Source organism: Mauremys mutica, chromosome 9 (genome assembly GCF_020497125.1).
Source record: "Mauremys mutica isolate MM-2020 ecotype Southern chromosome 9, ASM2049712v1, whole genome shotgun sequence".
Classification (NCBI taxonomy): domain Eukaryota; kingdom Metazoa; phylum Chordata; order Testudines; family Geoemydidae; genus Mauremys; species Mauremys mutica.
The window spans coordinates 62,830,239-62,855,017 of NC_059080.1; the positions used below are offsets into that span (position 1 = coordinate 62,830,239).

The window sequence follows — 24,779 nt, forward strand, 5'->3', positions numbered from 1 at the left end:
GGGACTGGGCACTGGGGCTTCCCCTGCTGCCCTGTGCTTCTGTGGGAGGTGGGGTTCGGGACACTGGTACTTTTCGCACCCCACTTGCCCAGAGTTATCCAGGCCGACTGGTGCCTCCCTATACTGGGGGAGGGGGCACAAAACTAAAGGGGAGGATGCATGACCTCCCTACATGTCTCCTTCCTGCCCACAGCCCAGGGCCTGTGCTCTCCCCGCTGCCACATTACCTGCTCTCTCTGTTCTCCTGCTCTCCCTCCCCCCTAGCCACATTTGGCTGCCTCCCACCCTTCCTGGCAGCCAGACCCAAGCAGGGAGCAGGATGGAGTTGCTCTCCATGGAGCAGGCTGCCGCTTCTTCCCAGCCAGGCCCTCTTCCAGGCAGCTGCTGTGGGCAGAGTCCCAGCACGGCTGGAGAGTCTCTGGCCCCAACCCTGCCCCTTGTCTGCTGGGGACGAGGTGCCCATGTTTCCTGAGCCCCCCCAGTTGGCCAGGACACCTAGGCAAGGGCCTCCTGGGACCAGTGGATAATCCATCATTGCATGCAGGGATGTGAAAAATTAGTTAAGCTGACCTAACCCTTGACGTAGCTACACCTATGTCAAAGGAAGAATTATTTTTTATATGTGAATGTTCTATATCAGTGTTTCTCAAATTTATGTATTGGTGACCTCTTTCACATAGCAAGCCTGTGAGTACAATCCCCCCTTATAAATTAAAAACTATTATAAATGCTGGAGGCAAAGAGGGGCTTGGGGGTGGAAACTGACAGCTTGTGACCCCCCACGTAATAACCTCACGACCCCCAGTTTGAGAACCCGTTCTACATGATGGAATCTTTGACGGTCCATTTGTGGTCACTTGCAAACCATCTGCTGAGGTAGTCTGTGATGCTCTGTGCCTCAAGGGAACCTCCTTGACACCTCCATGTTCATCCTTATAATATGATTGTGTGGTATCCAATGCAAAGTTTGTCATGTCAGGTGTCTTCAGAAGGTTCATGATGCACTGAGCATTGTTAGTCAAGTTATAGTAATTGTTGTTACAGTAATGTTATAGGTTGTAATTTCATGTATAGTTATGAGGCTGAAAATTTGTCCTCGTGGCTTAAAACAGGCCCAGGCAAAAACTCTCCAAGAACAGATGGGCAGTTCACACCTCATCGGGGCATATATGGGACAAACCCAGCCTAGCCTCAGGAACAAAGGACACTGACCTAGGCAGCAACAAAGGATCTGTTGGACTCTCGAGTGAGTCACCTCCTCTTCCTTTGGTCAGTTTGGGACTGTGATGAGCTAATGCTCATCTGACTCTGAAGGGGTGGGGGCAAAGCCAAGGGGGAAGAAAGAACATGATAAAAAGGAGAGATGTTTGCCATGCTCTTCCTCTCTCTTCCACCTACATCTACAGACACCACCACACCAAGAGACTGAAGTGCTGATCAAAGGGGAGAGCTTGGCTGAAGGGCAACCAGCAGCCTGTGGTGAGAAGCATCTAAGTTTGTTAGGGCATTAAGATCAGCAACGCATTTTGCTTTTATTTCATTTGACCAAATCCGACTTATTGTGCTTTGACTTATAATCACTTAAAATCTATCTTTGTAGTTAATAAATCTGTTTATTTATTCTACCTGAAGCAGTGCATTTGGTCTGAAGTGTGTCAGAGACTCCCCTTGGGATAACAAGCCTGGTGCATATACATTTCTTTGTTAAACTGACAAACTCATATAAGCTTGCAGTGTCCAGCTGGCATAACTGGACACTGCAAGACAGAGGTTCCTAAGGTTGTGTCTGGGACTGGAGATATTGGCTAGTCTCATTTGGTTGCACAATCCAAGGAGCCGCTTACATGCTAGAGGCTGTGCGTGAACAGCCCAGGAGTGGGGGTTCTCACAGCAGAGGAGGGTAAGGCTGGCTCCCAGAGTCAAGGATTGGGGTGACCTAGCAGATTACCGGTCCAGGTAACACCAGAGGGGAACCACTAAAAACTTCTGCAAGCTTGCCAAGCGTAAGGTGGCTAGGATAACATGGTGGTAAATGCATCAGTTCCAGAGACAGACAACTTCTTGGCAAAAAAAGGGGACGGAATGCTGTCTGATGTAAAACATTGCTGTTGTGTTGTCTATCATGACCTGGATTATCTTTTATTGGACCAACTTCTGTCAGTGGAAGAGACAAGCTTTTGAGCTTCAGGTCCTAAAGAAGAGCTCTGTGTACCTCAAAAGTTTCTCTTTCACCAACAGAAGTTGGTCCAATAAGAGATATTACTTCACCCACTATGTCTCTTTAATATCCTGGGACCAACAAAGCTACAACAACCCTGCAAACATGTTCTGGACTGTCATTCCCTGTAGCATGGGAAGAAGTGTGTTGCAGGCTAGAAGAACAGCGCTGAGCTCTACCATGTTTAATGCAACAATCTGGAATTATTGTAAGTTAAACTCCAGATCTTTGCACTGTCTCTCAATGTAGTTGATCAAGTTTTCTGTGTAACTATAAAAATGAGTCTCAACAGCAAATAAAGACTTACGTAATAAAGAGTAGTATTAATCCATTTAAACTTACTGAATTAGCAACTGCTTTTGGAAATCTACCCTTCTGGATCCATGGATGAACTTCAATAAGCTCTCTTTTTTGTTCTTCTGTAAACTTTGGCTGGAATTTCTGCATTTGCTTTAGTTTTTGTTTGTCCTCTTTTAAAACCATTTCCACATTTCTAAAATAAATGTATTTAGAAATTGAAATTCACAGTTTTAAGGACCTAAAGTCTAATTTTTATCTGGCTTGCACATACAAATATATTGTGGAAAGCTAACATTTTAAAGCTTCACCCCTCACCCCCCATGAATCTATGTTAAATTTACAACCAATTGTAAGTCTGAAAGATGTTATGGTTGTGTCAGCATCTTCCCAAGTTTGCAGACAGACCACTCCTGTGCTTCTGCTGCTAGCTCATTGCTTTCCTGAAGTGACTCTTCAGAAACCTGCTGGCAGCATCTGTGAAACTGACAAGAATGTTGTCAGTTGCATTCTGCTGCTGCTGAAGACAGCTCTGATCTAGGGCAGATACAGACACTAGAGATATTAACTAGAGAGGAGAACTCAAAAGAGTCTGGCTTTCTGATGGGGGTTAGAACAGAAAAAAGGAGATCTGTTCCTCTACAACAGGCAGCACAGTCAGGCAACTCTGGAATTTCAAGTTACAGAGAAACAGAAAACATTCCTCCTTTCCAGCAGTCAGAGGGGGTGGGGAATTTGGTTCTGGAGTGTTTAATTAAATTTGACCATTTACTAGTCACATGCTGATACGGAAGATGAAACCCCAAAGCAGAGTCAAAGGACAGCACCCTGGTAGGAATCCCAATACCTTCTCCTTTCCTGCCAGCAGGAATAGGAATGGGTTGGCTTCTCACTTAGGTGTTGCACTTCCACTGTCTTTCATATCAGCCTCTATGCTGGTGGATTTAAATCTCTGGTTATTAGACACTGTTCACTGGAACAATATACTTTTGCACCTGTTGCTACTCTTAGAAATTCTAAGGGTTGGGCTACAATTAAAACTTAGCTCAAACTAGTTATATCGCTTAGGGCTGTGAAAAATTTCATCCTCTGTGTGATGGAGTTAGGTTGACCTAACCCCCATTATAGACACAGGCTGACCAAAGACTTGTTCCTTAAGAGGCAGTAGCTCGGCTGACGGGAGTGAATTTACTACAGTGACAGAAAAACGCCTTCTGTTGCTGTAGTAAGGTCTATACTACTGGTGCAGCTGTATCTCAGTAGCATTTGTAGTGTAGACATACACTAAGTCTATATTTATATCAGATTAATAGGGAGCACTAAAGTTAATCACTTTATAAATCTGGAGGTCAAAGTCCAATCTCCCTTTTCGCTCCTCACAGGAGATAACAGGCTTCTCTTTTCACACACCTACTTGCAGTTTTGATAAGTTACTGAAAGACAGATAGAGGAGGAGAATCCAAATCAAATGTTTTAAATTAAGGGTTTACTCACTGCTTGTGGGTCCTTATCCTTCCTAAGGTGCAGAGAGTGGGGCTTTGTGAGGAGCACGGAATGTGTGCGTTTATAGGGTGGGGAAAGAATTTAGACAGGAGGCAAGCATTTGAATGTATACGTTTTAAGTGAAATAGCAACAGTACAGTGATTTGCATACTACAATCACCTCACTAATCCATGCACTCCAACTGATAGAGGTCTAACTAGTCAGACTAAAAGGATTTGTAAGTATACAATTGTCAGTCAGTAACTGTACATCCTCAGCCAATACCATAGTTTAGAACCATATTAATCCTACTAAATTGGACTTACCCTTGTTTCTATAGCTATCAAATACATCCATCTTTCTAATCTTTTAGGCTAGTAAATAGAAAGCATACTAAAAAGGGAGCAAGCTTGAAAAGCAGAATGATATAACTTCTTAGTCCATTCAGGGTCAGATAATCTTTAGTGAAATTGCACCTCTTAGCTCATACAGGAATAAAAGAACTTAGAGTTACCGGGATGGTATCTGGTAAGTCATCATAACAGCGTCATCTGTATTTGCCATCAGTAACCAGATAGGATCCTGAAGGACATATTTAATGAAATGTTCACTGTTTTCCATTTCAGTGTTCTTTTTTGTATTATGATTATTTTCTGAGGAGTCGATGCTTCCAAAATATTTGCTGGTATGACTTGTCTCACTACTGCCTTTAAAAATAAAAAGTGGCTTTTATAATAAATGTCACATGTTCCATTTTAGTACATTGTTTGAACTATGCTTTCCTCTGTAACAGGAAAACCCTTTTAGCCAATCAAAATGCCTGATGGAGGTGTACACTAGAGAACCCACATAAAAGTCTCTGAGTAGATCATCTGTGTTAACCTCCTACATCAGAGGTGGGCAAACTACGGCCTGCCCAGCCCCTGAGCTCCTGGCTGGGGAGGCTAGTCCCCGGCTCCTCCTCTGCTGTCCCCTCTCCCCGGCAGCCTCAGCGTGATGCACCGCCAGCACTCTGGGCGGGGTGGCTGGCTCCAGCTGGGCTGGGCAGCGCAGCTGCGAGCTCCTGCCACTCTGAGCGACATGGGGGGGGGAAGGGAGGGGGGAAGAAGGGTTGGATAAAGGGCAGAGGGCTCCGGAGGGACAGGGGTGCTTGGATAGGCGTAGGATTCGGTGGGAGGCTGTCAGGGGACGGGGGGGCTGGATAGGGGTCAGGGCAGTCGGGGACGAGCAGAGGGGGTTGGATGGGTCAGGGGTTCTGAAGGAGGCAGTCAGGGGGCGAGGCCAGGTTGTTTGAGGAGGCACAGCCTTCCCTACCTGGCCCGCCATACAGTTTCACAACCCCGATATGGCCCTTGGGCCAGAAAGTTTGCCCACCCCGTCCTACATCCTACAGAGGGAAGTTTTCCACAATAGCTGTTGCTGCCAAACATGGAATAGAAAGTTTGGAATGGTCAATAGAATACATATTCATCATCCTATGGGCTATTACCCAGAAAAGACTGCAGCTAAGGAACCCTATCACACTATCTGTAGTCAAAATCCAGTTAAAAATAGGACTGAACGCTTTAGGGGGAGTATCTGAACATTGTCCAATGTTACCCAGAAGCTTTTTTTTATTATTATTCTAAGATCTGCAGCATTAGTTTTGATTAAAGAAACAAATACTTTTCAGTTTAAATTAGTTCTTTTAAATAGAAAATGAAGAAAAAAAACTTATCTATTGATTTGTCACAATTACCTCAAATATCTTCCTACCTGGCCACAGACTCTCTACAACTAAGATAGCATATGTTAGTTGTTCCAAATGCAGCCCAAAGAAAAACATTTAAACAGAAGTCTACATTTCTCCATTTTCAACAAGCTATTACAGCAGCCCGAGACAAATAAAGCTACATGAAATTTTTAAATATCATAAGATTAGGATTGTAAATTAGATTAAAAAAGAGTATGATTTTACTGTAAAGCTCTTGAGGTAAAAGTGATATCTGTAATAGCTTACAATCCCCCTCTTAATGTTTCACAAGGCACGATTATATTTAACCAGTAAATGTTACCTGTTCTGCTCCCTGACATGCCACAGCCGTTGGATCCAGATCCCAACGACTCGGCAGCTGCTGATACACCACTTCCTGATGAAGCTGAGCCAGTGCCTGAATATGTATCCTCTTGAAGTAAAATATCAAGTAAATCACTGGACATCGAGAGAGCATCACTATTTTGAGCTTCCATTGGAGAATCAATCTGGGTGAGAGGAAGGTGAAAATGAAATCATGACCATTTATTCACTAACATTTATGTTAAATATATGGGACAGACTTCAGTTCGTTACATAAAATTAAGTAACAGTACCTTTTCATAGAGAAAAGGGACAGCTGCACAACACACAGGTAGTCTGACTGATAATTAATTAAGGAGGTAGAAGGAGGAGGGTTAATAGGTTTGTCAGGTAATCTTTTAGTCAAATAACTCATTTAGATTTCAACTACATATTCTTTTTCAACACAAGTTAAACATCTCTCTTCAATGTAAGGAAATCGTTTGTCAAAGGGACCGTATTAATGTACTTCACTGTGCTGGAGCCATCTGACTTATTCTGCAGCATCTAGGTTCTACGGGACAGGAAAGACTAGGAATTATCCCTATTGTAACTTAACTTAAAAAAAATAGCTATCACCATTGCTGTAAGAGGAAAAAAAATAAGGCATGTCTACACACAGTTCCCTAGGGGAGGAAGCTACATGTGTACAAGCATCTTTATACTAGTTTATAATTAGTGCACTCTAGGGGATCGTACCAATAACTATACTTTTTTATAATACAGTAACAGTATTTTTTCTAATCATGGCTCCTCACAATGCTGTACACAGTGTAGATCTCACTATAGGTTCACATGCACCCTTTGCGCACAAGACCGGAGACACACAAGCCATTTGCGCTGGGGCCACACACCTAGAATCATAGAATCTCAGGGTTGGAAGGGACCTCAGGAGGTCATCTAGTCCAACCCCCTGCTCAAAGCAGGACCAAACCCAACTAAATCATCCCAGCCAGGGCTTTGTCAAGCCTGACCTTAAAAACCTCTAAGGAAGGAGATTCCACTACCTCCCTAGGTAACCCATTCCAGTTCTTCACCACCCTACTAGTGAAAAAGTTTTTCCTAATATCCAACCTAAACCTCCCCCTCTGCAACTTGAGACCATTACTCCTTGTTCTATCATCTTCTACCACTGAGAACAGTCTAGATCCATCCTCTTTGGAACCCCCTTTCAGGTAGTTGAAAGCAGCTATCAAATCCCCCCTCATTCTTCTCTTCTGCAGACTAAACAATCCCAGTTCCCTCAGCCTCTCCTCATAAGTCATGTGCTCCAGCCCCCTAATCATTTTTGTTGCCCTCCGCTGGACTCTCTCCAATTTATCCACATCCTTCTTGTAGTGTGGGGCCCAAAACTGGACACAGTACTCCAAATGAGGCCTCACCAGTGCTGAGTAGAGGGGGATGATCACATCCCTTGATCTGCTGGAAATGCCCCTACTTATACAACCCAAAATGCCATTAGCCTTCTTGGCAACAAGGGCACACTGTTGACTCATATTCAGCTTTTCGTCCACCGTAACCCCTAGGTCCTTTTCTGCAGAACTGCTACCCAGCCATTCGGTCCCTAGTCTGTAGCAGTGCATGGGATTCTTCCGTCCTAAGTGCAGGACTCTGCACTTGTCCTTGTTGAACCTCATCATATTTCTTTTGGCCCAATCCTCTAATTTGTCTAGGTCCCTCTGTATCCTATCCCTACCCTCCAGTGTATCAACCACTCCTCCCAGTTTAGTGTCATCTGCAAACTTGCTAAGGGTGCAGTCCACACCATCCTCCAGATCGTTAATGAAGATATTGAATAAAACCGGCCCCAGCACCGACCCTTGGGGCACTCCACTTGATACCGGCTGCCATCTAGACATGGAACCATTGATCACTACCCGTTGAGCCCGACCATCTAGCCAGTTTTCTATCCACCTTACCGTCCATTCATCCAGCCCAGACTTCTTTAACTTGCTGGCAAGAATACTGTGGGAGACTGTATCAAAAGTTTTGCTAAAATCCAGAAATAGTACATCCACTGCTTTCCCCTCATCCACAGAGCCGGTTATCTCGTCATAGAAGGCAATTAGGTTAGTCAGGCATGACTTGCCCTTGGTGAATCCATGCTGACTGTTCCTGATCACTTTCCCCTCCTTTAAGTGGTTCAGGATTGATTCCTTGAGGACCTGTTCCATGATTTTTCCAGGGACTGAGGTGAGACTGACTGGCCTGTAGTTACCTGGATCTTCCTTCTTCCCTTTTTTAAAGATGGGCACTACATTAGCTTTTTTCCAGTCATCCGGGACCTCCCCCGATCGCCATGATTTTTCAAAGATAATGGCCAATGGCTCTGCAATCTCATCGGCCAACTCCTTTAGCACCCTCGGATGCAGCGCATCCGGCCCCATGGACTTGTGCTCGTCCAGCTTTCCTAAATAGCCCCGAACTACTTCTTTCTCCACAGAGAGCTGGTCACCTCCTCCCCATACCGTGCTGCAGAGTGCAGCTGTCTGGGAGCTGACCTTGTCTGTGAAGACAGAGGCAAAAAAAGCATTGAGTACACTAGCTTTCTCCACATCCTCTGTCACTAGGTTCCCTCCCTCATTCAGCAAGGGGCCCACACTTTCCTTGACTTTCTTCCTGTTGCTAACATACCTAAAGAAACTCTTCTTGTTACTCCTAACATCTCCGGCTAGCTGCAACTCCAAGTGTGATTTGGCCTTCCTGATTTCACACCTGCATGCCTGAACAATACTTTTATACTCCTCCCTGGTTATTTGTCCAATCTTCCACTTCTTGTAAGCTGTTCTTTTGTGTTTAAGAAAACCTCTGTGCCTCCTTGTGCACCTGCACAAGATCATAAAGAGCAGAGTGGCCACAACCCTCCTTCAGTTCTCTTGCAATACAAGGCGTGTATTGCTGAGGAGTGCTAAAAGTGGAAACAGGGGACAGGTCATAGGATCCACATTGACTACATCTTAAAAAGCCTGTGACTGTAAGGTAAGTAACTGTTCTGAGTATGTGACAGTGTGGAACTCCACTGAAGTTGACCAGCAAGCAGTATGTACCTGCAGCAGTACCTGGATAGTGTGAGGGAGTGTCTTGTCTATATCAGTCAAACAGAAACTGAAGTACTGCTCCTCTGAACTTGGCATCTGCCCTGGAAGCCATGTGATGTGCATAATGCTTGACAAAAGTTAGCGGGTTGCTCCAGGCATCTTCCTTACAGATCTCGAGGATTGGCATGTTCCAGAAGCTGCTGCCTGTGCCCTAGTGGGGTACGCATTAATGTCCGGAGGAAAAGGCTTGCTAGCCAACCGACAGGAAGTGGAAATACACTGTGTGTATTGATATTTCTACACTTGACCTTTCAACACGCTGGATATGGCCATGCAGAGAAGGGTGAAGAGAGTCTAAAAGGTTGTGTCCTGTTGAGATAACAGAGAAGGCCCTGAAAACGTCTAAAGTATGAAGCTTCTTTTCCCCAGCAAAGAATGCAATTTCAAGAAGAAAAGCAGTAAGATAATAGACTGGTTCAGGAATTCTGAGACCACTTTAGGGAGGAACTTAAGGTGCAATTTCACCACCATTGTGTCCCTGTCGAAGGATGTTTTGGTCATACATGCTTGGAGTTCATTGACTTTCCATGCTGACATGATGGTCATGAGAGAAAGTCTTGATGGTGAGGTGGTATAACGATCACTGTGATAGAAGTCTGAATGGAGGTTCCATAAGTTGCAGGAAGACAATGTGAAGGTCTCATGTGGGAGTTGGGTCTCTAATTGGAGGCCAGGGATGAAGAAGGCCCTTGAGAAACCTTGACACTGTAGAGTCAGAGAAGACTGAAAATGACTATCCAAGCATATCACACTGATGCTGCAGCCAGGTAGACTAGAGCTAAATGCCAATCCTGCCTGTTTTAGGAGCTCTATGACCAGAATCTTTGATATCAGAACCTGTATTGGATTTTGGGCTGCCCCTGTGGTGGAAAAAAAAATATTTTCAACTTTGAGGAATTAGTCCTCTTGTTGGAGGTCTTTTGGCTTTGTAAAACAATTTCCTGAACCTATAAGGAGTAGTCTGTCAGTCCTACTCATCCAATCAACATCCAGGCAGTTAGGTGTAGTGACTGTGGGTCTAGGTGAAGTATTTGACCCTGGTTCTGAGACAATATGTCGGGACACATGGGAAGGCATACTGGGAGGCTGGCTGGACATATGCACGAGATCCAACATCTAAAGCTGCTTCAGCCAGTAGGGGCTACCATAACTGTAGACATGGTCCCATCGTATCTTGGATATTATCCTGTGGATGGGGGGGAAGAAGGATCAGTGAGAAAACATAGGAGTACTTGAGACCAAATGAAGAAAGGCTTCTAGAAGGGAGGCTGGGTTCACATCCCCTCTGAAACAAAAGTCCCTATATTTGAAACTGTCCACTGTGGCAAAGAGGTTTATAGTAGGGAGTCTCACACTGGTAGAATATCAGGTCAAGAATGGATTTCTACAGTGACCACTCAAGACTAGTTAAGTTCCAGCTCAAAGTGTGCCAGGTCACTGCTGACTCCCAGAAGATTTAGAGCTACCAAGATTGCCGCAGGTGGATGACGCCATTCCCAGAACTTTGTGGCTTCTAAAAAGAGATGGGATGATTGAGGGCACCCTTGTTTGTTTATATAGCGCACTGCCACTATAAATGGTGCTCTGCCAATGTGCCATCTGTCTGCACTACAGAGTTTGAAGAACAGGCAGGAAAGCCACGGAGGCTAGCCTGACAGCCCTTAGTTCCAAGAAATTCATGTAGAGCTTCAGATGATTCTGACAACATGAGTCTTGCATCTGAAAGTGGTTCTAGTGGGTGCCCCAATCTGTTCCTGACATCTGTAACTAGCATAATCACTGGGAAGGAACTGAAAAGAATATTCTCTCATGTTCAGTGGATCTAGCCACCACCTGAGATCCTGTAGGACATGGGGCTAAACTACAACTCATCTGCTCATATGATGCTTGGATACTGTTGTGGAGTCCACAGATTAAGTTTGGCAAGTGGTGTCACATATGCTGATACAGAAATATGGCCTAAAAGCTCAGGGCATGTATGTGCTATTGTCAATTTGATCACACGTCATGCGCTAATTGACTAAAGGGACCCGAACCTGTCCTCCAGCAGATACCTTTGCTGATCTGGAGTTGATCAGAGTTCCTATTAACTCTACCAACTGCAAAGGACAATTTCTTGTAGTTCACCAGGAATCCCAACTGGGAAAGAACGTGATCTAGGGCTGTTTCAATCTTTTCCTGGGACCTTCCTCTTATCAGCCAGTTGCTTAGATGGGGATTCCTGGTTTCTTAGATGTGCCATCTCTACAGGCAGGCACTTGGTGAATACTCTTGATGCTATAGAGAGTCCAAATGGCAGAAACCTGTACTGATAATGGTTGGGACCCACTGTGACCCTTAGGTATTTCTAGTGGACCAGATGGATGGAGATGTGGAAGGATCCTGCAAGTCGAGTTTGGAGCTCCATTTTTCCTCAAATCTAGGACAGGACAAAGACCTCCTTTTTTCTTCAGAAGTACCAGGAGTTTGAAGCCTCTTATGTTCCTGGGGAAACTCTTCTACAGCTCCTAGATGAGGCCATTTCTGTTTCCAATAGTTTCCTGTGAGAAGGATTCATAAAGAGGGATGGGGAAGGTGGTCATATTCTGTGGACTGGTTCTGGTGCTGCTCTTGAACACCTCATTCATCTGAGGATGTGTCAGTATAACAGAGTTTAGAGTCAAGGTTGAGAAAGCTGTTGTCCCCTCCTGTACTTCAGATGCTCCTTTGCATCACATTCTGTCTGTCTATTGTAAAACTATATATGCTGCCTCTGCTGATACGCAAGCTGAGGGGAGGAAGCCTTTCAAAAGGGTGGAGGAGCACAGATCCCCAGAAGTATAAAGTCACCATAGGATCTTTCAGCAAGAATAGGACACTGTCAGTCCTTTCAATGAACAATTCTGAGCCATCAAAGGACAAGTCCTCAGTTGTGGCTTGTACTTTACGAGGGTTATCTGAAGCTTGGATCTAAGGCAGGGGTGGGCAAAGTATGGCCCGTGGGCCACATCTGGCCTGCAGGACCATCCTGCATGGCCCCTGAGCTTCTGGCCAGGAGGCTAGCCCCCGGCCCCTCTCCTACTGTTTCCCCTAGCCCGCAGCCTCGGCTTGCTTGCTTTGCCGCCAGCACGGTGCTCTGGGTGGTGGGGCTGTGAGCTCCTGGGGCAGCGCAGCTGCAGAGCCCGGCCTAACCCAGTCTCTGTGCTGTGTGGTGGTGGTGGCAGCGTGGCCTGCCTGCAGCCAGGTGGCGTGGCTGTAGCACCGCCAGCCACCAGTGCTCCAGGCAGTGCGGTAAGGGGGCAGAGAGCAGTGGGGGTTGGACGGAGGTCAGGAGATGGGGGTGTGGATGGTGATCAGGGGGGGAAACGGGTTGAATGGGGGCAGGGATCCCAGGGGGCAGTCAGGGAGGGGGGGTTGGATGGGGTGGCAGGGGGCAGTCAGGGGCAGGGGTTCTGGGGGCAATCTGGGGGGAGGGAGAAGGGGTGGTTGGGATGGGGCAGGGGTCCCATCAGGAATGAGAGGAGGGGTTGGATGAGGCGGCAGGGGTCCGGGGGCAGTCAGGGGACAGGGAGCGGGTGTGTGTGGATGGGGCAGGGGTCCCAGAGGGGCCATCAGGGAACGGGGGGGGGGCGGTGTTGAATGGGAGGGGCAGATAGGCAGTGGGGACCGGGCCACGACCCCCTCCCCTAACCAGCCCTCCATACAATTTACGAAACCCGATGCGGTCCTCAGACCAAAAAGCTTGCCCGCCCTGATCTAAGGTCTACCAACTCAAGATATCAGCTAGGGCAAGTCTTACTGTCACTGGTGGTAAAAGGGAACCAAGAGAGGGCAGAGACCATGCCACCTTTTAAGCCCTCATATAGCAGCATGAGGCAGCACAGGGCACATGTACAGCTATGGACACTGCTAGTCAAAAAAAAAAATCCAGTCTTGTAGGCATGAGGCACATGTGCATCTACAGTGGGATCCAAACTGACACATGCCATTGTAACTACATTGGTGTTTCTTTGGGTATGGAACATGTGTGTAGACCAGCCCAAAGTTTTGCGGGGTGACTAAAAATTGAGGTTGGGCAGAGGATTTAGAAGTGACATTTGTATGGACTAATTCTAACAGCAAATTAGACCTGTATAGAAAGTATTACCCATCTTTCTTTCATGTTGAAAAGATCCATCTCAGTAAAATATTTCACAACAGGTACATTAAAATTATGCTTTGAAGGCTTATGAAACAAAATATGTACCAAACATTTTAGGAAGCTCAGACAAGAAAGAAAAGTTTACAGTGAAAGCGTCAACAAGATGAACTGTTAGTGGTTAAGTAAGACACTAGGAAACATTTTCTACATCTCAGAGCAGGTTCTAACTGAAAAGGAGCCTTACAGTTATATTGTAAAGGTTTTGCTGCAAGTTAGGTCAAGGATACTTGGAGATTCAAGCTTTTGACTGAATATATTAAAAATAGAAAATTAGCTCAAGTATAGTATATGATACACTCCGACCTGGAAAGGTAGAACTTTCAGTAAGTTTAATTTTCATGACTAGCATAAACACAGAAATAGCTTGTTTATGAAAATTGAATTTTCCACTCTATCATCTTGCAAAAGTGAAAGATATCAAAAATGTAATTAGTACATCAGTTTCTATTTCAAGTCAATCAAGTTCAGAGTTTTTCTTCTTTAAGAAATGCAACATAACAGAATTAAGAATGTCAGATGAAGAAATTGACCAAGATTGAGAGAGTCCTAAGAAAAGTTACACATATGAATTGTTCAGACCAGTAATCTATCTAGTCCAACAGTCTCTGAAAATGGACAGCATTAGCTGCTTCAGAAAAAGATGCAAGAAAACCTGTTACAGACAATTATAGAATAAACTGCCCAATGGGGAAGTTTCCAATTTTTGAGAGTTAGCGGTTATGTATTAAAATATTATTAATATTAACTTTTACGCTAATTAAAAAAAACACCTTATCTAATTTAACTAGATATCCTCATCTATATAAATCTGATTTTTTTTAAATCATATTATACTGTCAGCCTCAATGATATTTACTGGTAAGAGAATTCTGTAGGTTAATCATGTATCATGTAAACAAGTATTTCCTTTTGTCAGTTTTAATTTGTTGCCTTTAATTTTTGTTTATGTCTCCTTTTTTGGTGTTATGAGAAGGGATAAATGAAAGCATACAATTTACCTTCTTTGTGCCGTCTCTTTTTTTATTTGTCTCTTTTCTAAACAGTCTCAATTTTATCAATCCCTCTCCATATAGTTCTCATCATCTCTTGGACCCTTCTATTTCTGCGCTCTCTCTCTCTTTGAAATAGGGTGATCACGATTGATCATTTGACTATGCCACATGAGGACATTCCATTGGCTCAGATAATGACATATTTTCAGTATTATTTTTCATCCAATTCTTTATACATTCTAACATTTGTTTGCTTTTGACTACCACTGCACATTGAACAGAAGTTTCCATTGAGCTGTTCACAATGACATTAAGTTGTTTTCCATGTAGTTACTTACTTTCAAACCCAACTGATGAGCATGAGTAATACAAATTATTCCTTTCAATGTACAATACTTTGTATTTGTCAACAATGAATTTTTCCTCTCAAGTTTCTCACACAGTATTCTGTAGAGGTGCACCTATTACATTAACTCATTGGTTGAAAACCTGATACAAGGAAAAGCATCTAGTAAGCACACTTTGTACTCTAGAAATGAAACCGGACTATTTGTTTCACTACCTGAAAGCTTCCCCCACTTAAAATAATAAGCTTTATGATCCATTGTGGGTAGAATAGTGTTTAAAAAAAAAAAGTTCTTCCCCCTCTTGTCTAAAATAAAATTTAACAAACAAACAAACCCCCACCACATCCAAAGATCTAAATTCAAAAAATTTTGACCAACCTTAAATATGGATTAGTCTGTTTTTTTAGTGTTTTAATCTAATTAACCTTTAAGAGGAGAATATTGCATGGTCTGCTTAAACTAGTTAAGACTTATAAAATCACAGGGCATTCACTGTGCACTCTCTCTCTCTCTGCACCAACACAGAGGTATCTGGATCTTGCTTAATATGCCAAGAAAATGGCTATAGCTCCACAGAGCATAATTTAAACACACACATGCCACTGTAAGACAACAGTTCTATGAAGCAAAAATTATACATATTGGTTAACTCTTTTGCAAGGGGGAGGGATAGCTCAGTGGTTTGAGCATTGGCCAGCTCAACCCAGGGTTGTAAATTCAATCCTTGAGGGGGCCATTTAGGGAACGGGGGTAAAAATCTGTCTGGGGATTGGTCCTGCTTTGAGCAGGGGGTTGGACTAGATGACCTCTTGAGGTTCCTTCCAACCCTGATATTTTAGGATTCTATGATTATAGACTGGGATTTCCCAATGAGCACTAAAGTAAAATGCATCAGAGATTTTAGTGTTGAAAATAAAACACTGGGTGATGGCAAGGTCCTAACATTTTGGAGATAGGAATTCCAGGGCATATGCATTAGCATCAATACATTTTGCATCAACAACATCATCAAAAATCCACATTCCCAATAACTATTTTTAGGGATTCCATACAGGTTAACGCTGCTATATCATTTACTACAATTAACTGCATAATATTTAATGACTCATAAGTACACAAGTAACAGTATACATATCTTGGGTATGTGCATGCACATGCCTCTCCCCCCCCCCACATATTTTTAAGGGGCTAACAGGGGTCCAAATCATCTATTAGCCTACCTCAATGTTGTTAAATCCTGTATAGCAAACATTATTCTAACAGAGATCCTCTTATTTTCAGAGTTTAAATTCAACAAAATCAACACCCACATGTTGATCCTTGAAATTTAAGGAACCTGAGGTAAAGGGAAACTGACTGATGGTCCATACAATTTTACTATATCAAGTAGACCAAGGAAAAGCTAAAATGGTGTAGAGATACATATATTAATTTCCTCATTTCATTTGCCAATGTACTGTACATTGGATTTTAAAATTACAAAAATGTGTGCTTAGTCCACAGTTATATTTCCACTTATTTGCCCCTCAAAGCTTGTAACCAAACAGTTTAAATAATTAAGTTGCTAAGACGGTTTCTTAGAATCAGGTTCAATTCTCTTCGCAAAAAGAATATTGTGTGTTCATATTAACTGAATAAAATGTAACAGGTCTTGCAATATACATAATACATTTCCAAACCTCTTCTACTAACTTTATATTATAAACTTTTTAAAGCAATTAAAAAAAGTAGTAACAAAACAGCATGCTGTTTTTGTTCAGTATGAAAACAAATTTCATTTCTCTTCTTTCCCTCAGGGAAAGAGTAAGTTTAAAGTAATTTATTGCACTAGAATGAGCTCACTGGAAAAGTCCGAATTTCCAACCTAAACTTGAGGGTAGGTTTAAGGAGATTACATTGAAACTCTGCAGCAAAAAAGCAAAATTGTACAGTTTTGAAACTGATGTTACATGAATTACTGTTGGGACAAGAAACTCAGTTTTAAACTTTTCTGAAGTATTTCTGCACATGGACTATGAAGAATAGCTATGTTCAAAGTGTAAAGATGTATTTTTTTTCCCTGGAAGCTATATGCAATACTTACAGGAGAGGATCCTTTTCTGCTGCTGTCATCAGTTATGGGTTTGCCTGTGGCTCCTCCTTCAATTAAAGCTCCATGTAAACCAGCAGCAGCTCCACTTTCAGCACTTTTGGGGGTTTCTTCTAATTGCAGAAGGTTTAGCTGTAGAGGAGAACTGCACCTGGACTGGAACAAAGGTGGTGAGGCCTGATCTTGAGGACCAAGAGACTGTGGCGTGGAGGAACGGGATGGATCATTTCGTGATTCCATGGCAGGAGTCTTTTCACTTTCTGCTGGTGTATTATAATGGAATGGTTGTGTTGGAAAGAATGTCTCTTGAGGGAAAGGATTTGGGACAGCTAATGGCGGCTGTGCTGAAAACACTGACTGTGAAGAGAAAGTAGGATCAGCAGAAAAGTTAGGCTGGCCGTTGTAAAGTGTCTGGGGTAAATTATTGTTCATTTGAGGGTACATGTAGTTGGGGAGCACAAGTGCTACCACTGGTGTTACAAGAGGTGCAGAGAACGGTGATGGCTGCATAGGACAATTATTTCCAGAATCTGGTAAATCACTGAAACCAGAAAGGCAAGCCTCAGGACCTGGTGGCACAGTTCCTGCTGCTGAAAAAACCGGAAGTGGATATGCAGGCATAACAGCAGGGAAAGACATGGCTGAATGGCTAGCTTGAGAAGTATCTGATGGTGACCAAGCCGTACTATTTAGGCCTTGCAGAGGAAATTGATGAGGGGGATTAGGTCCAGAAGTTGTACTGTCCGAGGATTCCTGTGGTTTAATTCGTTTTGGTTTTGATTTCCTGTTCTTTCCACTTTTCCTCCAGGTCTGATCTACTCCAGAAGTACCATTTCTTTGCCCACGAGCACCTAGAACACAGTGGGAAATAATTATATCAAATTGTGAAGTGTCCCCTTCAAGTCATTCTCAGAAGCTGCTGAAAATTGTGTCTGTTGCTCTATTCCAACAGAATGGAACTGACTAGGGAGTAGTCAGGCTCACTCTTCTGCCTCTGGCACAGAAACTTTGCAGGAGCAGCTGTATTAGCACAATTGCAGAGAAAGGAAAATCAAGAGGGGGGGAAAAGCTGTGCATTTTGTGCCCAAATGTAGTCCTTCACCCCTTTGGCCAACAGTTTTGATGCAGTGACTTCAGTTTTTGAGGGGTGAGTACCTCTAGAATTCTCTCTAGTCAATAAAAACAGCAACTATAGAAATGCAATTCTAGCCCTCTTTGTGTTAGAGAATCACTGCCACACAGGCCTTTAATTTGGGAGGAAACTCTAAAGACTCTCAAGCAAGGAAAAGAGGAAATAAACTCAGAACAAAAGATGTAGCAAAACTAGGAAGTGGTGTGGCAATTTTTTTTTTTTTTAGGAAAAGGTCTTTTTATGTAGAAGAGCGTGTTGCTTTATTTTATGTGGAAGACTACACTAAAATTTTCTTTTTGTTACGAACTAAACTGGTGTCAGTAGTCAACTGGATTGATAGATGAAAGAAATTCATAAATTTCACACGTTTGAAAATCTCCATTCTGGCACACACTTGCCAGAAGGCAGGAAAGAAAGTTTCTTGATTATCAGTGGTGTTAAACACCTTGCTGTGGATTGTGCATAGTATGTAGATGTCAATAACTACATGGTACATGAGCCATAATTAAAAATTGAATTCTGCCCTCTCAGACTGAGTTTGACACTGCTGATCTAAAATCAGTTCAGCTAATACTTTAGTTCCCTACCCGATAATATGACCATCTTTCATGATCATTTTCATTCATCACCATCACAAAATTACTTATAACTACATTTATCCATTGGTTCCAAAACTTGGGATGAGGCTGCCCCATTAATATTAAAAACAATGTAAAATGCACTAGCACACAATTTGTAGAAGTTCACATCCTATCATAAAGAGGTTAGTGGAATTTGAATCTTCTGTTAAAATATTGATCATACACACTATAGAAGTGAAGAACAATCCCACACATACAAGTTTAAATATTACTTTTATGGATTTGATTTTCAAACAAGAGATTCATAGATGAAATATTTTGTCATAATTTTTCATGGCAACTTGTAGTACAGTAGAACCTCAGAATTACAAACACCAGAGTTAGTAACTGACCAGTCATCCACACGCCTCATTTGGAACTGAAAGCATGTAATCAGGCAGCGGCAGAGACAACAAAAGCAAATACAGTACAGTACTGTGTTAAATGTAAACTACTAAAAAAATAAAGGGAAAGTTTAAAAAAAGATTTGACATAGTAAGGAAACTGTTTCTGTGCTTGTTTCATTAAAATGAAGATGGTTAAAAGCAGCATTTTTCTTCTGCATAGTAAAGTTTCAAAGCTGTATTAAGTCAATGGTCAGTTGTAAAACTTGAAATATAACGTTTTGTTCAGAGTTACAACATTTCAGAGTTACGAACAATCTCCATTCCTGAGGTGTTCGTAACTCTGAGGTTCTACTGTATGTTTTGTTGATTTATATTTTAAAGATCTAGTAACAGAATCCTTGGTGGTTCCCCACTGCGAGGATAGGAGAACCTAACCATGCCCAGTTATCTACATTGCGCAGTTCCTTACTATTTGCAAGGGTGTGTGTGCTCTGCCCTTTGTGGGCCTTCTTAAGTCTCTCCAGATGGGGGATCAAAATCAAAGTCACAACCCCCAAGATGTTCAGGGATAATTCCTCTCTGCAGCCCCAGTAATTGGGTGTGTTTGGCAAGTCTAAAATGCTACCAGCAATCCAGCACCAAAGTAGTGGGTTTTGGGGAGATCGCTCTGGCTGGGCCTCTGAGGTCTGCTTTACTCTCCTCTGGGTTATGGTGAAGGTCTCTGGCTAGGGGTTCCATCCACAGCTTCAGGAGTCACTCCTACAGTCTGCTGCTTCGGGCAATCCTGCTCCTTCCCCTCCCCATTCCCCCACAGGTAACTGCAGTTTAAAAGCCTTCTAATTATCATGCATGATTGACAGGGCTGGAGAGATGGGGCTAGCTCCACCACCTGGACTCTGAGGCCTTCCTCATCTGTGTGGGATCTATACACCCCATCACAGGTATAGCATAACATCTCACGTTTAAAGGACTTACCAATTTTATATTTTATGCTATAGATCAACAGAGGTCAAACTGTGGCTCATGAGCCACATGTGGCACTTTTACTGTTAAAGTGCAGCTTGCAAGCCCCCCATGTCTCCCCATTCTCTGCCTACCAATTGGGGGTCAGGCGGAAGAACTCAGGACCTCTGCCTTGCAGTGTGGTAGGGGCTTCAGCAGGAGTGGGGATGAAGCCCCAAGCCCCGGCTCCTGGCAGGTGTATCCCAGCTTTCAAACTTCTGAAGATTGTTGTATGTGGCTCAGAAGGCCTGTAAGTTTGACCACCCCGTTATACATTCGTTACATTCAAATGCAATAAATCTTCAATTTGTAATTGATGCCAGTTATCAATATGAAAGATACAACTATCCATGCCTATTGTACATATAATGTTCCCTTCTATTGTTTCCACATACCACTGTGCCCTACAGACCCGTGTCCCTTCTCCATTCCGTTCTGAGCTTCCTGGAAGGAGCAGGATTTCATATCAGGGTTCAGTGAACACTGAAGCCTAACTTTAGCCAAAGAAAAATGACAATTGCATTTGTACTACCCTTAAAGTGATCCATGGTTTAACAATAGCTTCTGAACCTGCAACATCTAAGATATGTTTTTTTCTGTTCACAGATAACTTTAATGGTTAAAACAAAGTTCAAAAGACAACAACTATTGCCTTACCACGTTCACCATGACGTCCTTTGGGTCTATCTCGTAAGTAGTAATTGCAGCGGGATTGAAAAATCTTGAATCTTTTGATTTCTTTGAATTTATTCAAAAAGCTCTGCTCTTCTTTTTGTGTATGCACTGCAAGGATTTCCTTTGTAAGTCCCAGCTTCTTAAATGGCTCTTTTTCCTGGTTTGCATGTATAGCGCTGGATGGAGGGACAAGAAGTTGACTATCTAAGAGTTCTGTTCCACTAGGACCATCTTCTATCATTTCTAGAACAAAAGTGAAAAAAATATTTAAGGCAAATGAGGCAAAATATTCTGCTAATTTTAAAATTAAGACTTTACAATAAAAGCACTGTAACTCTAAAATGTCTGTCTGTCAGTATTCTATAGCAACAAAAAAGCGTACATCATCCCATTGTAATTAGCTATTCCATTATCAACCAGTGGTAAAATGTCTTTAATTAAGCTATTCATCTCAATAATAAGTACTGTACCTAATTCAGGTTGTGGTTTTTTGTCCCCAACATGAACTATGGTGCTACTGTAGCTGCACTGACTGGTGAAGGATACAACACTTTCTGGTTTCCCAGGTAAAGCCAAAGAGGTTAAGTGAGCACCAACTACCGGAGGACCATTTGATTTATCAGATGTCTTCAACACAGCAGGGTCTATATGAGTTTTCAACAGCACTCTTTCTTCTTTAGAAGAGAAAACGTTAAAACTTCATTAGATGAAACATGAAATAAGCTAATGAAAAAAAATCAATCGCCTGCATCACAGAATGCCAGAGACTGAATTGCTTTTGAGAAGAAAGCAAAGTTATTCAGATTCTGTTCATTCCCAATAGTTCAGCAAGGGCCAACGTGTTTATATCAGATATTACCCCAACTTCCAAGACAACATACTATTACCTTCTAACACACACACACACACACACACACACACACACACACGTATTTCCATCGATAACAGCTGAAATTTACAGACAGGCAAAGTAAGAAGAATGCTTCTTGAGAACTTAAGTGTTTGATTTAAGGATATATTTTGACATGTGATGTTGACAATTTGTGTTTTAACAGTTATAAAGCTTTAGCTTTTTGAATCTCAATGTCTACTGTCATTAAATAATTGTCTGACCCTCCCCATAACTTCCAACGATTATGAACATTTAAAAAGATAAAAAACAAAACAAATGCTTAAAAACAATATTAGCTGTCAAAATTATAAAAAATAAAAATAAAATTCTGCCATGCCTATTTACATATTCCTTCTGCCTCCCTTTCTACTCCTTTTTCCAACAATTATGCCAACCTTAGATACGGGGGGGAGGGATCACTCAGTGATTTGAGCATTGGCCTGCTAAAACCAGGGTTGTGAGCTTAATCCTTGAGGGGGCCACTTCGGGATCTGGGGCAAAAATCAGTACTTGGTCCTGCTAGTGAAGGCAGGGGGGCTGGACTCGATGACCTTTCAAGGTCCCTTCCAGTTCAAGGAGATAGGTATATCTCCCATTATTATTATTATTGGAGATGTGATAGCCATCAAGAATTCTCTTTTTAAAAGTACAACGCATCTTTGGTTACTTTAAAATTGTATAATTATTTATAACTAGTCATATCCAATGCTTGCCTCTTAATTGATTTCCTTTAGCTTTGACCCCCAGGAAAAAGTTATATATGTATATTAATATGCTCAATGCACTTGTGTGATTACCATAACAAACACAGCTGTTCAAACATCAAAACCAAAATAAGATTATATAGTTATTTCTATTGTGATTAACTGTCAAGGCCTTCAGAAACTCACAAATTAAGGGAATCTTAACCACAAACAGATTATCAAACTACAAAAGCTGCAAACATTCATGAATTTTCATAATTTTATGTAGCTTTTCAAAAATCTAACACTAATATGATTTGTTCAGTGTACACAGATAATGAAATTGTAAGAAGACATTTCATCAATTGTCTTTGACAGTGCAGAAGTTACCCTAAGCTAAAGTTATTTAGAATTTTGATTTCACGGCCACATTGTCTTGCTAGACATGAGACTGTCAAAATCGAACATGAGCATTCTTTCCCTCTCCACCTAAAAAAATCCATACTTGAGAATGTTCTACACAGAACTGATGTTTTTACTAAATCCTAATTAAAAATTAGGTTAATTAATACCTCCTGATGGCTTTATGGCATTATCAGCTGTTTTTCGCTTGTGATCATCAGAACTCAGTGAAGCAGCATTGTTTGACGAAGGTTCACATTTTCTCTTTACTGTGACAGGTATGCTGCAACTCTCCAAGTACCTATATAATAAGTGTTTAACAAAGATAAATAAAAATGTTGCAAACTTAGGGGTTAAAAACAGTTTACACACCAACAATACACATTGGATGGAAGCCTACCTGATGACACTGTCTAAACAACTAATCTGTTGATAGGAATACACAGGCTGTTCCTTCCAAGCCAGTTCCTCTGTAACCACATTCTTATGAGCAGCAATGGCTACAGTATCCTTTTCAGTTATATCTTCCATCCGAACACTCGAACAATTTGTTTTTTCTGTATAAAGATTCATGCTTATTACAAGTTAACCCTTCATAACTCTTAAAATAAAGCAGATGTAAATCAAACCCTAATTTATGTCCTTCTTCTGAATGACTCAGAAGTTATCCTTCATTAAAATATAGTAAAACCAGTAAATATTGCAATAAAATGTTTGTGCCAGTCGCATGTAACAGAAGTATTGCATAAATGTTTTTCACAATTAGCGGAAAACCAATAGTCCTCATAATTTTAACTTGAAATTTAATTTATATTACGATGTATTCAGTACTTACTTATTTTCAGTCAGCATAATCAAAACAGAATTTATGAAGGTCTGAGGACTACTAGGGTGGATGTAAAGTATTAAGGAACCAGGAGACTAGCCAAACTCTTTGAATGTCCAAATTTTAAATCTTATGAGTGACAACAAGTTGAAAGTATCTATGAATTTTTGGAGTTACAAGCAGAAAGAAAATATTTTACTTGTTTTTGTAACATTTTGTCCCTTCCTAAATTTAGCTTTTCACTTTAAAAACTGTGAGCTCAATTCATGTGCCTCATGATATTTTCTCTGAGTCACACCACAGTTGTTGGGCTGAGGCATTTGGTACAATATCTATGCTGACATGACCTAATACCCACTAAAAAAAATGCAATTATCTGATGGTTTGGTGGAATACTCCCCAGTAAGGCTAAAGAGAACAGTGTGCAATGAAGACAGGATCTAGAAAAGCTCTCACTATACATCTTCTTACAACTGCACATATATTATGTACCAACAATGTTGCAGTACAAAATAAAATCCCTGCCTGAAGGAATTTACTACTTCCAGAAACAGAACAAATATGCAAGAAGAGAGACAGAGAATAATAATTAAATTACTTATAACATAGTATAATCCAAATAGTTATCTTAGAACACACTTAGCTATTAAGTCTTTGAAAGTTGTCCATCACAAAAATATTCAATTAACTGGAAAAATCCAAAAAGATATTTGATGCAATTCTCAGACATTGAACTCACATCCATAAAGTACTAGATAAAAGTAATGTTCTGTTGTTTCCCAGTTAGTATTATAGTCTGACAGTCATATTTTGCCTGGAAATTGTATTTAGTTACTTTAAACACAGCTGACTTGAACAAAAATCTGAAATTCTGCTGTTTTACAGAAAAAAATGCAAGCTCTTGCTGCTTTACCTCCAAAAGACTGTTTCTTATGTTCCAGCTTCACTCTTCTATCAGTGAAAACATGTTGTCCTTCATTTCTGGCCATATGTGCATCTTGACATGTCACCTGAAAGTGTCAAGGGGTGTGTGAAGAGAAAAAAATAGTCACTAGAAAATTTTGGCTTATTCATACATATTGGGTCCTTAATGAACTCCCTAGGCTTCAGAGCCCAAGCTCCAACCTTAGACGCAACTTCAAAGAGCTTTGCTGGTCCACACAGCTATTTTTAGAGTGCTAGTGCCAGCCTCACAAACCCAAGCCTATTGACCTGAGCTGAGAAGGTCATTTCCACATGCTGAAAGGATTGGTGAACACGATTTTTTTTCTTGATTGAGAAAGCAAAGACTTACATAATTTTACTACACACTGTAGTTGACATAGTCGCATCTTAGACTGCATTTAATTCTTCCAGAGTTAGCTAGGGGAGCACAAACTACCAAGAACAAAACCCTTTTTC

The 24,779-nt window shown here is 41.8% G+C and overlaps 1 protein-coding gene across 3 annotated transcripts in view; it reads right to left on the minus strand.

The window, feature by feature from the left end:
• Positions 1 to 24,779, minus strand: part of PER2 (period circadian regulator 2) — a 71,320-nt gene that overhangs the window by 2,631 nt on the left and 43,910 nt on the right. For 2 of the 3 annotated variants that reach the window (XM_045030655.1, XM_045030654.1), the window contains 9 exons: positions 24,292 to 24,388; positions 22,953 to 23,109; positions 22,723 to 22,853; positions 21,046 to 21,249; positions 20,558 to 20,818; positions 16,794 to 17,650; positions 6,053 to 6,239; positions 4,513 to 4,705; positions 2,561 to 2,711 (listed from right to left, as the gene is read on the minus strand). In XM_045030655.1, the coding sequence (XP_044886590.1) occupies positions 2,561 to 2,711; positions 4,513 to 4,705; positions 6,053 to 6,239; positions 16,794 to 17,650; positions 20,558 to 20,818; positions 21,046 to 21,249; positions 22,723 to 22,853; positions 22,953 to 23,109; positions 24,292 to 24,388 (2,238 nt within the window). The remainder of the gene's footprint in view (positions 1 to 2,560; positions 2,712 to 4,512; positions 4,706 to 6,052; positions 6,240 to 16,793; positions 17,651 to 20,557; positions 20,819 to 21,045; positions 21,250 to 22,722; positions 22,854 to 22,952; positions 23,110 to 24,291; positions 24,389 to 24,779) is intronic. The other variant, XM_045030656.1, reaches the window with a different exon arrangement.